The sequence below is a fragment of the Numida meleagris genome, chromosome 19 (assembly GCF_002078875.1).
Source record: "Numida meleagris isolate 19003 breed g44 Domestic line chromosome 19, NumMel1.0, whole genome shotgun sequence".
Lineage (NCBI taxonomy): Eukaryota > Metazoa > Chordata > Aves > Galliformes > Numididae > Numida > Numida meleagris.
This window is the reverse complement of record NC_034427.1, coordinates 4,947,262-4,961,442: the sequence shown is the minus strand read 5'-3', so window position 1 is coordinate 4,961,442 and position 14,181 is coordinate 4,947,262. Positions and strand designations below refer to the sequence as shown.

At 45.3% G+C, this 14,181-nt stretch overlaps 1 protein-coding gene across 1 annotated transcript in view; it reads left to right on the top strand.

Moving 5' to 3' along the window:
* STK4 (serine/threonine kinase 4) overlaps nt 1–14,181 on the top strand; it is a 40,207-nt gene that overhangs the window by 17,549 nt on the left and 8,477 nt on the right. Inside the window, exon 10 of the mRNA XM_021416515.1 lies at nt 3,521–3,678. Coding sequence (XP_021272190.1) covers nt 3,521–3,678 — 158 coding nt within the window. The remainder of the gene's footprint in view (nt 1–3,520; nt 3,679–14,181) is intronic.

Below are 14,181 nucleotides of genomic sequence, written 5' to 3'. Positions count from 1 at the left end.
GGACTGGTTCCAGCAGAGCTGTGGTGTTCCATTTGTGTAATTAATACAGCTCCTAAAAGATGACTGCACATCTCGATGGCAGGCTGCTAATGGCTCCAGAGAGCTCTCGCAGCACAACCTTATACGCCACTCTTCAGGTTTCAAAATAAATGTCCAGAGATGCCTTTCTTGTCACTGCAGGATGACCTTCTAATAAAAGGCGCTTCTCTGCCACAGCTGTGATCTCACTTTCTGTCAACTATTCGTATTTTAGTCTAACCCTACAAACCTGGAAACTGAAATGCTTTTTGGCACAGACATGCTTAGTGCAATGTCATCTCAGCGGCACCTGATCCTGCAAATAGCAGCAATGGAGTTTTGGCTTCAGCCACCTCTTACCATTGTGTTCAGAGTACAGCCGTGTGATCCTTCTGTTCAATTCACAGCAGTTCATCATGGAAAAGAGAGCTCTGTGTGACTGACAGGAAGGCCAGTCCTCCGGCTCCCGTGGGGCGGTGGGAGGCCTCACCGAGTCCCTCCTGCCCGGCCCGGGCTGAGCAAACCCACAGCTGTTCCCCTCCATCCCAGCTTCCAGCCTCTTGTTGCCCCAGCCTTCTGCTGTGGCCTCTTAGTTGCTTGCACTGATGGGGCTGAAAATCCTGTGGTACTCTCAGGATTATAAACTACCACTGCCACTTCATTTGCTTCCTTCTTTGTCTGTTTCGTATCTGCGTGAAAGCAGAAGTTTTAGTAAATAAAACTTATTTTTGGGTGTGCCTTGTGATAATTCATAGAATCGTTAGGGTTGGAAAAGAGCTCTAAGATCCCCGAGTCCAACCCCAACCCATCCCACCATGCCCACGTCCCTCAGTGCCACATCTCCCTGGCTCTGGAGCACCTCCAGGGATGGTGACCCCAGCACCTCCCTGTGCAGCCTAACCCATCACCACTCCTTCTGAGAAATGTTTCCTGATATCCAACCTGAACCTCCCCTGATGCCACTTGAGGCCATCACCTCTTGTCCCATCGCTAATTACCTGGTCACAAATATTGCAGTTATGGGTAAAAATACAAATGTGGGGAGCTGTGTGTGATTAAGTCACACAGTTATTCTCTGGTACGAGTCAACAGTCATCAAGAAACTGTCTAATCCAGTGTTGCCTGTGTGGGGCATTTGCTTTCAGATTCTCCTGTGCTGATAGTTGTTTTTTAAGTGCACAGTGCAAGCTTAATGTAGATGGCTTTTTCATCTAGGAAGCACAAATTAAATTTGAGACCTAAGCTGGTTCTCAGTAAGCCATGGATAGATTAGCCTGGGTCATTAGGAATTCATTTATTTTGATAAGATTTGTCAGTGTTAAACATTGCAATGATTGGCCATAGCATTAACTTATCCCTGCTTCGCGCCGGCTGGGCTGCCAGGATGCAAGTGGTGTATTTACTTCATTCTAAATAAATGTTTTATCACTTAGCTCTAATTGGATTGCTATTGTATTTCAGTAATTATTCCCAATAGCAAATCTGTTCTCTCCTTCACAGACATTTCGTGACTGACCTTCACGCAGTCTGTCTGAAGACGTCTTTCTTGATCTAATCCTGCACAAGTTGTTTTTTTGGTGTGGGTTTTCTGTTTTTGTTTTTAAAGGGGAACTGATGATGCTAGGGATAGCCAAAATTTGTTCCCTTCAGCATGCCTGCAGACAGATAACTTCCAAAGTGTTTAATAGCTGAACAAGGAATTGGTACACTTGTCTGAGGCTCAGACATCCTGCCAGGGAAGTTCTGGATCACCGGATGGCAATTTTATGCTCAGGAATGATGTTCTGTGATTAAATCTTAATGGATTTCCAGAGGAGGTAATATTCCTTTTCAAGAGGAAGGCACTGCAGAGCAGCTTGCAGCCTGACACCTCTTTTGCAATAGTCTTCTCTGCACAATCCAGTGTGTGCCGTGCAGACCTAGCGAACCGCTCCAAGGACGGCTCTGTTTTCTGTGTACATCTGGGGCTCTAAAGAGAGCCTGCTTGGTTGCCTGCCAGGCAGATGGGGTTTACTTCAACTGAATGGCATTCAACACCAAACCTGTTCCCACAGTCCAGAGTTATGCATGTGTTTGGCAATTCTGCTGCCCGCATCTGTTAGCTGTGGTCCTCGGACCCCCAGTCCTGCTTTCTGAAAGCTACGGGTTCTGCGTTGGTTAAAAATTGGTTATGTTTTAAGTAGGCGGACCTACTCCATCGTCTAAGAACAATATGTTATCACAATAAAAACACTTGGTATCGTCACCGTGCTCACCTCAGTCGTGCTTACAGGTTTTTATGAGGCGTTTTATTGTGAAGAGCGGCACGATGACATTAAGTTCTGAGTAGTCTTACCTGCATGTGCAATGCTGGAGGCGTGTTGCTCGATGGCTTGCTAGGCTCACTCGGTGTAATGTACTGACGTGGCAGGAGCAGGGGTCCAGGTCGTGTGAAGGAAAAGGGAGAAGTGCTCGTATCCATGATCTGACCAGCTGTGCCACATCCCTGGTCAACCCGCTGGGACTGCAGTTGTGCTGGTTCATTGCTCTTAATAGTCAGCAGTGCTCTTCCTTTCGTTGCACTTCTGCTTGTTCTGAAGAATGATGTAGAAATGCTAGAGCAAGGTGAACCTGGCTGTGCTGAAGCGCTGTGCTCGTGGCTGTCTGCTGGGCTGTCCTGTGGCTGGATGTTTCCCTGTTACGGTGCTTGAGAGGCGTACGAGGCTGCTCTCCAAGATCAAAGTGTATTCAGGCATTTATTGAGACTTCTCTGTTTCCCTTTGTTTCCTTACCCATGTTATTGACCCAAGTTTCTTAAACGTGGTCCGAATTTGAATGGTTAATTTATATACGTGGTTTGTTCAAGTAATCCAGTAAGACGGTGTTTTCAGAGGAATTAACTTAAAAAAAAAAAAAAAAAAAACAAAGCAGGACAGTTAACTCGATAGCTTACTGACTGTTTCTAAAAAGAAAGCTGCTTATCAAGTTAATTGATACTTTCTACACAAGAAATGTAGAACCTAACTTCTACCCAAGACAAACTAGGAAGTGTCTGTGAGGCAGACGTGGCAAGCCTTACTTTTGTACCGTTCCATTCATAAATATAAATGTGAGTTTGTGCTTGTAAAATAATGCTGTTCAGGTTTGGCACGTGCAGTATTTGCAGCACCTGCACCCTGGCTGGGATGAAGAACTGCAGCAGTAGGTGGCAGCTTCCTTGCAGCATTCCATGCGCGGAGCTTGGTTCCCTGGTGGCACGGTTTGGGGGACAGATTGCAGCTCTAGGGCCCAAGGTTCCAGCTCTGCCATCACGTGCGTGGTGGACCTTGAGCTTCCCTTCTACATTTCTGGATGGTTCAGAATAGCTTTGTATTTTACAGCTGCTGAAAAATAGTACTTCAGCAGTACTGTGTGATTTAGTGCGTGCTGAAAAGATGAACTTGCTTTTGGGTGTGATGCGAGGCAGCATAACTGAAAGTGTATTTTTAAAACCACGGTGCTTTTTTTTTTCTTATATTTCCAGGGAGGGATGAAACGATGCAGCCAGCCAGACCATCATTCCTGGAATATTTTGAGCAGAAAGCGAAGGAGAATCAAGTCAATAGCTTTGGGAAGAATGTGTCTGGCCAGACAAAAAACTCATCTGATTGGAAGGTGCCGCAGGATGGAGACTACGAATTTGTAAGTCTATACTATGAAATTCAATCGATGTGACAATCTTTAAGAGTTTCAGTGAGAGCTGCTGGAAGGTTATTTCTTGTTTTGACAGGCTAATGGGAAACTTGAGGAGTTTCTAATTGCCACTGCATTTGGATGGGTCATTTTGAAAAACTCGTTTCCTTTAGGTATTTCTCAGTTATCTTAACCAGTCATTAGCTGTATACTTTTCTTGCTTAAAAACAAACAGGAAAAAGAAAAACTTGAGGACATTAACAAAGAAACTTTGATGCCTTAATTCCCCATTACACATTTTAAATAAAATAAAAAAAATAGAATTCTGGGTGGTAGATGGAAAACATTAATCCTGAATGCAGGGTGACAAAAAAAAAAACAAAAAAAAAAACAGCCACAGTGTTCCAACCATAGAATTTCCTTGTGTTTCTCAAGCTTCGGTGCTGGATTTTGAGTTACTGTGCAAACATCAAGTTTATCTTCACTTTTCTTACATATCTGCCGTTTCAGTCTTTTCTGATCACGCAAACCGTAGATATTCAGGAAGTTTTCAGAAGTCAGAAGGAAGATCGTAGGTTCTGGGTTCCATTATTTATAAGTTTTATGAGGGAAGAATTCTGATGTGAGCTGAAATGCCAGAAGGAACGTGCTCTGCTGAGCAGTGTTCCCTGCACTGAGCTTTCTTTCAGCGATGCTTCAGTGCGAGCACTCCTTGCTCTGAGTGCGTCGTGCACCCTCACAGTGTGCTGCTGCCATCCATGATTCAGGTTGTCACGCTGCACTCAGCTCTTGGTGAGCCTCACTCCACCTTCACAAAGCCGTGCAAGAGGCGAACTCCTTCTGTTCGTCACGATGTAAGGCAGCAGGGGAGATGCTTCACTTTGTGCCCTGAATAACAACAGGAGCCATGCGTTCTGGCTGTACAGATTGGGTAGGCTGTTGTTGGTATGTATATTCTGCAGTTCTTGCTGCTGCATCTCTGATTTTGTTATTTAGGCTGGGAGGAGCGGCTGGCAGAGGGGACCTGATGCACTCCTTCTCTGTAGTCCTTTGCACTACATCATGCTTAGCCTGAAGGCTCAAACTGACTGCATGGACATGCTTTGCAAAAATAACCTGCAAGCTGCCTTGTCAGCCTGTGTATCACAGGGGCCAAGCGCATGATTCCGGTCTAGTGAGATGCCCAGTCTACCTCATTAACCTTACATTCTGTATTGTATCTTCATTTAATGATAAATAATTATTTTTCAATGTGTGGCATTTCCCAGGAAAGGCAGGCTGCTTGGGAGCATCTTAAAATTTTTGTGCGGTCTGCAGAAGATATGGCCCAGGGGAAAATGTGCTGCAATTATTGTTTCTTTCTAATTTGGGTGATGTGCAGCAATTGCCCTTGTTTCCAGCAGGAAGGATGTGCTCCACCCGGCACCCAGTGAGCTGTAGGTGCAGGCTTTCAAATGTGCAAGGCAACTGCTTGACACGCATGTGACCTTGTTTACTCATTTCCATTAGTACTGAAGTATTGCCACGTGCATAGATTACCAGTGTGCTGCGAGCAATAAAGGCAAACCATAAAATGTAGGAATAAATCAGCCCTTGGGTCACCTTCATGGACTAATTTGTAGGCAGCTGTGTGTATTTCTCTAGTTCAGGTATGAACGTGCTGGCCTTTCCTGCATGCAGATCTTGGAATGGAGCTGCCTTCACACCTCATTGCTTCCTTTTTTTGTGGGACAAGAAACGCACTTGAAAACAACCTCCTTAAAGGCACAGGGGCTTTGCATGGTCCTGCTCTGCGGTGTGGTAGTGATAACCTCATGGTGTGGAACCTAGGCTGAGACATAAAGCTGGATGATTTCTCCTGTTTGGCTAAAAAGGACCGTGTGATGGCTAGCTACTTCATTAATGAAGTCATGTTCATTAATGCTTAGTAATTGAAAACATCAATGCAGTAAGCTTTGCAGAATAAGAAGGGATGCAGTCATGAGGTGCATCATGGACATCTGTCCTAGGCTTTACTGCAGCTGTAACTTATTTCTGCACTGCCAAGGTCAATAGTTTTGAGCATTGTCTATAGAGTTAGCAGGACTCCAAGACAGGCAGGATCAGTGAGGTGCTCGGTGCGTGCGAGTTCCTCCAGAGCCTCAGGAAACAACTGAAATACGATTGCTTTGTGCTGCTGCAGCCTAGATGAGTGTGCCTTGTCTTCTGTTCTGAGTTCCCCTCCTTCCTCTGTGAGTGACACCTGGGGAGGAGACTTTAAAAAAGACAAAAAGGAAAAAAAGGACAATGGTAAATTACAGGAGATTTTTCTCTTTTCCCTTGTGGTAAAACCATTTGACCTTTCCCTGACTAAAATTGTTGCTCTGAAGCAGGCAAATAAGAAGCTATTTATATCACAAGGCAATGTCATGTTAGATAAGGGTTGGATCAAGCCCCATACACTGCACAGCTGAAAACCCAAAGATCCTATTCTGAAAGGTGATGAACTCCATTCCTCCAAAATACAGAGCTCCAACCATGCCCTGCTTTTCATCTAAGTTGGCATCAACCCGGTGTATCTCCAGCCTGAGATTTTGGAGGTTGAAATCAGGGATGAGCTGTTGCCCAGTGGTGTTACTGTTTCTCCCCACTCTGGTTTCAGCAAGGATCTCTAAAGTTTTTAGCCCTGCTTGATGGCAAGAAACGTTTTCCAAAACAACATGGTTATTTACCGTGCAAAAAAAGTTCTAATTATGGGCAAGACTTCTTGCTCGAAGGAAGAATACACTAATAACTTCCAGTATGAAAGTGCTGCGGGGCAGGCTGCGTTGTGCGTGCGATTCCGAACCGCCACAATCACATCTCAGCATTTGTGTCGTTGAATTCAATTTTGCCAGTGCACATTAGTCACATGCTGCTGCACAGACTTAAGTGAATAATGCTCGAAGATTTGTTTAGGCAATGTCATGCAGTTTTTTCCGATCTAATCTTTCAGCAGTACCGTAACGCGCAGCAGAATTAATTGTGCGGTGTTTCCTACTCTTAAACACTTCCGAAGGGTTATTTATTCACAGTTCCTAAAGCCTTTTCACTGCTCTGAGCAGGCCAGCATTGCAGTGTCACTTGCGACTAAAGTGGGATCATTTTTTATTATTATTACTATTAATTCTGTGATTATTCTTGTCCTGCTCAAAAGCCCCTCCTTCTGTTCCAGCGTATTGCAGCAGGTGCTTGTGGATCATCCAGGCACTACAGCACCAGCACTTTGCTGAAAGTCCTGACTTCATTAGGAAGTTAGCAGGTTACAGCCATTCACATGTTATGGGACCTGTGGCAATCCTGAAACCCCTTTGGTTCCATTTTAGGATCCCAGTTTCATTGGGGAAAATAAGCAGCAGTGAGTGCCGCGTCAGTCTTGAATTTTGTCATCCAGATGTGACTTGCTGTTATTTTGTAATGCACTAGAGTAAGAGTACGGTGCCCATCGTGTCCTTATGCAGGCTTTACACAAGACATTTGCTCCAAGGCTTTTCTGGTTCCATCACTTGCAGAATGGGTCTAGCCTGCCACTCCTGATGCTGTAAGGCAGCCTGTCATGAGCTGCACTGGTGCAGGTGCTCCTGCCAGGGGCTGCCTGGAGCAGGAGGCTGAGCTGGGAACATCGAGCCTGTGGTACCAGGGAGCGAGCAACAGCAATGCCTTTCACACGTGGGGCTGTGATTTTGTCTCTGAGACAAAGCAATAGTCTGGGAAACTGTTAAGGGAAGATGTCAAGGAAGTGTATTTCTTTTCTGTTTAATACAGTTCATTTTCTGGAGGTATACTCACATCTCTTGGAGCTCTCGAATTATCTGCGCTGTAAGAGCTGGTATCCCAACTGCAGCCTCCTCTAATTAACTGTGTAGGCTTCAGATTCAGAAGGCATTATACCCATTTCTATTTACCTGATAGAAAACTTTGATTTTTGTGTCTCCGTTTAAGCTGCTTCTAGCCACAGCTACTGCTTAGATCTTCTTTTTACAAGTATAACAAATGAAAGCATCCTCTTCCTAAATGAAGGTATAATTCTGTTTGCTAAAGCAGTAAGGAAAACTTAAATTTTTCTGTTTATTGAGATAGCGTGCCATTACGCTGCTCTTATCTGGGATATGCTGTGTTTTAATATCATCCTCATTTCTGCACTTCTGGTTAGTAGCATGAAACATTACATTGGAAACAGTGATTAAAAAAAAAAAAATCAAAACTGGTCTTTACCAGCAGAGAAGCATTCTAGTCTCATAAGTGCCTTCAGCTTGTTCCAGTGCTCATAGGGCTGTTGGTTGGTGATGAAATTATGAATTTAAATCATAGCATCAATCGTAGAGTCATAGAATGGTTTGGATTGGAAGGGACCTTTAAGATCATCTATTTCCACCACCCCTGCTATAGGCAGGGACATCTCCCTCCAGGCCAGGTTGCTCAAAGCCCCAGCAAGGAAAATCCTTTCCTTTCAGTTTCGAGGCATGGCTTAATGCTGAGTCTGCAAGAGCACGAGGTTCTTACCGAAAAGTGTACAGAAACTGTAATTCTTTTGAAATCAAATTAAATGACGTAAGGATCGTGATGTCTTTGTGGGTCTGATACCAACCTAGTGACACCTGCAGACAGGATCTCCATCTGCTCGTCACGGTGCTGCAGGAAGGATGCTGGCCCCGGTGGCTCACTGCAGGCTGCAGTCGTAAGCCGGAGAGATGCAGCAGCTGCTGCGAACCCGAGCTCCGTGCTCTGCCCAGCCCTGCTATGACTCTGCAAAAGTTGCTGCTGAGAGCGCAGAGCTGGGGCTCGCGCATCGCCCTGCTGCTTCCCCTCGCAGTGCTGCAGGAGGCCGGGTTTGAAGTGCAGCTGCTGGGTGCTGTGCTTCCCCTCCCGGCTCCGGGCTGCAACCATCTCTTTCTTCCTTTGGAAGTGATTTATAGGGAGGAACTGCTAGAGGGCAGGTGATTTATTGTTTATCAATAAGAGTAAACACATTCTGCTTTACAATGACCAAAGGCTCTAATTTATTGTATTCTGTCTGTGAAGATGTCATTTGTCTTGTGAACAGCTCGTTGTCTAGCAGGAGCTGGAACATTCAATGCCTTCGGTTTCTCTGAACGTTCATTTGGATGGCGTTTATTAACAATCTAATGTCGGTGCTTTATAGCCACGCTGCCTGTTGTCTGTCCTTCCTCAATTGATTAAAAACTTGGGAGTATTTTCTATACAGTTGCAGGCTTTGAAAACAATAGCAGACTCAGTAATTGGTTCTTGTTTCGTTGGAACTGGTCCTTGGGTCTCTTCTAGCAATAGGAGAAAGGCATGCTGAGGATACGTGGGTGAGGCAAATGCTGGAAGGAAAGTACTTTTGTTGTATGAGTAAGCTGCTGGTGTGTGACTTTTTATAGTTTATCAGTTTACAGTGTTTCCTGCCTCTGACACAATCCGCTGAGCTTTATCTCCTTCTTACTTACCTCTGTCCTTTAAGCAGCTTGGTTTAGGTGTCTGTGCACCAGTCTTTTTGTTCCTCTTTTCCCCCACCCAAATTGCTCACCTGAATAATCTGAGCTGGTTGCTAAGGCTCCAGAAAGTCTGTCTGCTTACAAAACATCCTTCAGAGCGTGCAGACTTGCAGGTCGTTCAGAAGTTCATTGAGAAGCAAATAATCTCGACTTCTATTGATTTGTGAATCTTGTGATACGTTCCTTATCTCCTAAAGAAGCAAGTTTCTCTGACCCGTGCGTGATGAACAAGGGTTGGTTGTTCCAAAAATTAGCTTGAATATATATGGCTTTGTGCAGAATAAAAGGGAAGTTTGATTAAAGCAGAGCTTATTTATGTTGATAAAGTTATTTTCCAAGGCTGTTGGCCAAGCAGTCTCACTTCAGTCCTAAAGCAAACTTATTTACTAGAACATGGATCAATTAGAGAGAGAAAGCCAGATCCAGGATGGCTGATGGGTATTCCTGTCCGTGTCTGCCAGAGCTGTGGCAGGTTCCTGGCTGGGATAAAAGCAAACTGAAAGGTCTTTATTTGTTTGCTCTCTGCTGACCCTAAAGTAAAGCTTTCTTTTAATGGGAGAGCACTGAGACCATCACTTTTTTGAAAGACTCAAAAAAAAAAAAAAGTTTTTTTCTGACAAAAGAAGGCAATCCAGAATAGAAAACTCACTTCCAGAACTGTACCCCAACCGTATCTCCTGCTAATTGAGTAAGATCTGGATGTAATCTCTGCTGTGAAGTATGATTTATACAAAGAGACAGCTTTTTGTGATGTTTTATTCAACAGTTTTAAATGTCACCTGCCTTGATTTATAGCATTGATGTCCCTTAAATGGATTTCCTTTTTTTTCCTTCAGCCATCTGCCAAAATTTTTTAAGGCTCTGCTAATTGTTTGTTCTTCTCTCAAGTGTTACCTTGCCGCCGTGTTTAGCGCGTTCTTCCCAGCAAATACTTCAACCAGTGACATCTTTATTAAGGAAAAACGGTTTATTTTGTTCCCTCCTTATCAAACATACAGTCGTTTTAAAAATAAGCCCTGGAACAGCTTGCTTATCTTCTCTTTTCTTGCTTAAGTGGTCTTGAATCTTTGTAACGTTTGCATGGAGGAGGCACTCTCAGTCTCGCTGCAAACCTCCTGAATTCGTGGCTGCTTCAAAGCACTGCTGTGATTTACAGCGAGCTCCATGCCATGCAGGTTTCATAAACCTTTCTCAATTCCCTTTGTAATAAGATCAGAAGGTACACGTTTGGCTTTATAATTTGTTAGCAATACTCGAAATGGGAAGAATAGTGCAGTGGCTTGAATTTTCTATCCGCTGTAGAAGAGAATAGCTTTCTGTCCTCTTCCATTTCATAGCAGGGTCATTGTTCACCACCTGCTTTCACTTTGGTGCATACTGACATTGATTGCAAAGCACTTACTGCTACGACTTGCTGTCAGAATTTCATTTTTGCTATATTTTTGTCTCTAGCAGGCCTTCTGTGACATAAGGCTTTCAAACGAAACTTGAAGTGAGTGGGAAGTAAAGTGAGTCGCTGCTGTTTGCGTTGAATTGCTTAGGTCGCAGCCCTTAATGGAGACAGAATTAATGCAGCCTGAAATCAACTTCTTACGAAAGTATTTAGATTTGTAAATGCAGCATCCTGGCCTGTCCTTTCCTAATGTCGTGTTTAATTGCCTGAGACATTGACTGAAAGTTGTGTGCACGAGCGAAGTGACCGGCTGTGTTCCAGGCAGGCTGCGCGAGCGCTGGGTTTGTCTCCCTGCTGCGTGCTTATGCTCGGGCTGCAGCATGTGTTGCTGTGCTGGGAGGAAGGGGAGAGGAATTAATAATTGAAGGTGTGAGGTTGGAAACATCTCACAGCATACTGAGTTCTTCAGAAAACCTGTTCAAGCCTTGTTATGCCCTGAGACCTGTTTTCAAGCCTGGGTGTGTTCCTGGCACAGTGCCTCTCTTAAAGAGCATTGCTGCTCGGATGATATCGATTGGAAAGGCTTCTACAGTCTTCTTGCAACTCATCTGTCAGCATGAATGTTTGTAAAGGGTAGTGCTGCTAAAAAAGACAGGTTTGCCCAGGTTTCTCTTGTCTCTAGCAAGAAGGGCTCCTCTTGGTGACTCGGCATCAGGAGCCCAATAGAGCTGCTTGGGATCGCCTCGGAGGATGGAGTCTGTGGGCAGAGGGAGGAGGACAGGGCTGAAGCCCGCATCCAGCCTTGTGTGCTTCCCAGGGCCTCACCCAGAGCACAGCCTGCAGTTGTCTTCTGTGCAGCAGCAAAGTCAGCTCTGACTTCTGGACCTGGTGCATTTTGTGTACCGCAGTAAATCCTACAGAAAAATCCAGATGGTGCTCACTCCTGGTGTGCGGTGCCTGGAACTACTGGGTGTCTCAGGTTTACCTCAGTGCAGGACTTTGCAGTGGGAGTTTTGTCACGTTTGTCTCCAGCAAACAGAGTGATGGAGTTTGCAGTGAGCTGTGGGAGCGCTGGGAGCTTTGCCCCAGCTCATCTGCGCAGTGCTGAAGATGATCCCAAGCTTTGCTCTTCAAGAAAGAGGGAAGAAGAGTCACTTAGCACACACGGAGCCTGAAAGGAATATTACTGAGAAATAGAGTGCTTAGTTCCTTGTTTTGCATCTTGCCTTCACACGGTGTCATTATAAATAGATGCCTAAGTAATAGCGAACACTTGAGAAAAGCTCGCGTGGCAAAGCGTGCGGGTTCGTGTGACAAGGATTTGGAGGAGATGGCTCATTCACTAGAGGGCCGTTCTGAAAAAATATTTGTCTCCGAGATATCAAACATATGCCCCTGTTTTCAAAGCGGGCAGCCTCTCCCGGGGTCGCGCAGCTATTCATTTTCAAAACGCCCTTGAAATCCCCGCTGTTGTCTTTCTGCACAAAACGCCGGATGCTCCTGCCGTCTTCCTCGCGCTCACGTTGCCAGATGACATTTCCTTTCCCGCGGTGGAGAGGCAGAGCGGTGGCAGTGCTGTTCTGCCACTTGCTTTTGGGCACACGGCATCGGGAAGCGCTGCGGTCCTGCTGCGGGCAGACCCCGCTCAGAAGCTCTCCTGGGGCAGGAAGTAGATTAGGAAGGACTTAGACTGAAATTAAAAACATCAGTTGAATAGAGATTAATATTTGCCAGGGATGACTTAGTCTCTGTCTCTGAAGATGAAGCTGCTTGTCCTAAGCTGTTACTGTGCCTCGCAGACTGCAGCGTGTGAAGCACTCAGATAAGTTACTAATGCCAGTGTAGTGTCTTAACGTGCTGTATCTCGCTAGGCCAGCTTCAGTCTTCCTGGAAAAGCAGAGAGTTTCAGGTTGGGGATACACGGCAGTATTTGCCTTCTTCTTGTGCCTTACCTTTATTTTCCCCAATAACTTTCACTTAGTGGTTCTGAATTTCTTTCCAGTGTCTTTGTCCTCCAGTAGCAGAGCACTCAGTCCGTGATGTAACGCAGATGGCATTCACCTTGTGGGCGAACCCCGGGGCGATGGGTTACTGCTCCTGGCTGGTGGTAGGGGGATGCTCTGGGATGGAGCAGTGTAGGATGAAGGAGTCTCTCGGACTTGTGGTGTTACTGCTGCTCCTGCAGGTATTCTGCTGCACTCAGGGTAAGTGATCTTGAAGAAATACATTCATTTTTAATAAGTGAGTGAGTAGAGCCCACAGGAGTCCCTAAACAAGGAGTGAATCTGAACGAGAAAGAAATCTGTTACAGACCCATGTGCCCTTGCAAGCAGAACTTTGTTAAACGCCTCGCATTGCTGGAGACACGTATTCATTTGAAAGGAATCAGCGTTTTCTGACGGATTGCCTTTCTTAAAAAGAAAGGGGGGAGGGGGCAGCTTGGCCAGCTGTGCACTTTGCAGTGGATTTGTACAGCTAGCAGGATCTTCAGTGAAATGATTCATTTTAGCATGTCCGGAGGTATTTTGGTTCTCTTACTTAAGGAAATTAAAGCATAATCACTTAGAGGGTTGGACCTGCTGTGCTTTTTCTTAATCCAATCTCTGGCCAGCAAGTGTATTTTATAAGCAAGCAATGCTCCTTTTTTGCTGGGTTTTTTTTCCTCTTTGTCCAGACAGGCTGACCTTTTAGCTTGGTTTGTAATTCAGTTACTGAAATAAAACCAGTGAGATAACTTGTCTTTGTGGTTATAGGATTACTCAGCCACTTTCTAAGTCCCTGAAGGTTCTTAAGGTTTGGACCTCCTGAAGTTTACTGCTGCAGAGAAACACCATAACAATTTGTCATTCCCTTTGTTTAGGTTAAGTACTTACGGTACTTGGACTGGTTTGGGAGGTGAATAATTGATACTAAAGCTAGAATAAAAGGGAATTTAATCTTGGAGCTCAGAAAATGCAAAAAAAGATAAAGAGAAAAAACCTTTTTTTTTCTGGCCAGTCATATCAATGAGTATTCCTTCGGATGTTTTTTTTTTCCCCTCAATACAATTTCTATACATTACTGAGGTTAATAACACCATGTAGGGGCTCTATGGTTGTGCTGGCAGTGACGTTTCCTGGAGCCTTTTAGGGGCTGCAGGAAGGAAGGATGAGCTGCAGCTCTTGGCTGCAAGCAGCCCCGGGATGCCAGCAGTGCTGATGCGCAGCGTGGTGCTGTCACAGCTGGGCTGTCTGTGCCCCAGGGGCGCTGCTCTGTGCCGGTGCGTCTGCGGAGCCCTGCCAGCGAGGTCTGTGTTTGCTGTGGTCCTCTGAAAATGGTACTGGGAGTTTTCTGACGCCCTGTCAACAGCAAAGCTCCCCTCGCCTCTGCAGGCTTCAAGGAAACGGGGCAAATCTGCAGACTGGAGAAGGGCAGAGGAAGCAGAGGAAGGATGCCTCGTTGGTGATGAAGGAGCAGATGCGTATCTGGAGTGTGTCTATTTATCTCTTCAACAGCAGTGACAGTGTTAGCAAATGTGCTGGAGCAAGGTCCTTGCTGAACCAGCAGGATCAAACCGTGTGGATATAAATAAAGCCTGAAGAAAGAGAGAGCTTGCTGCAGAAG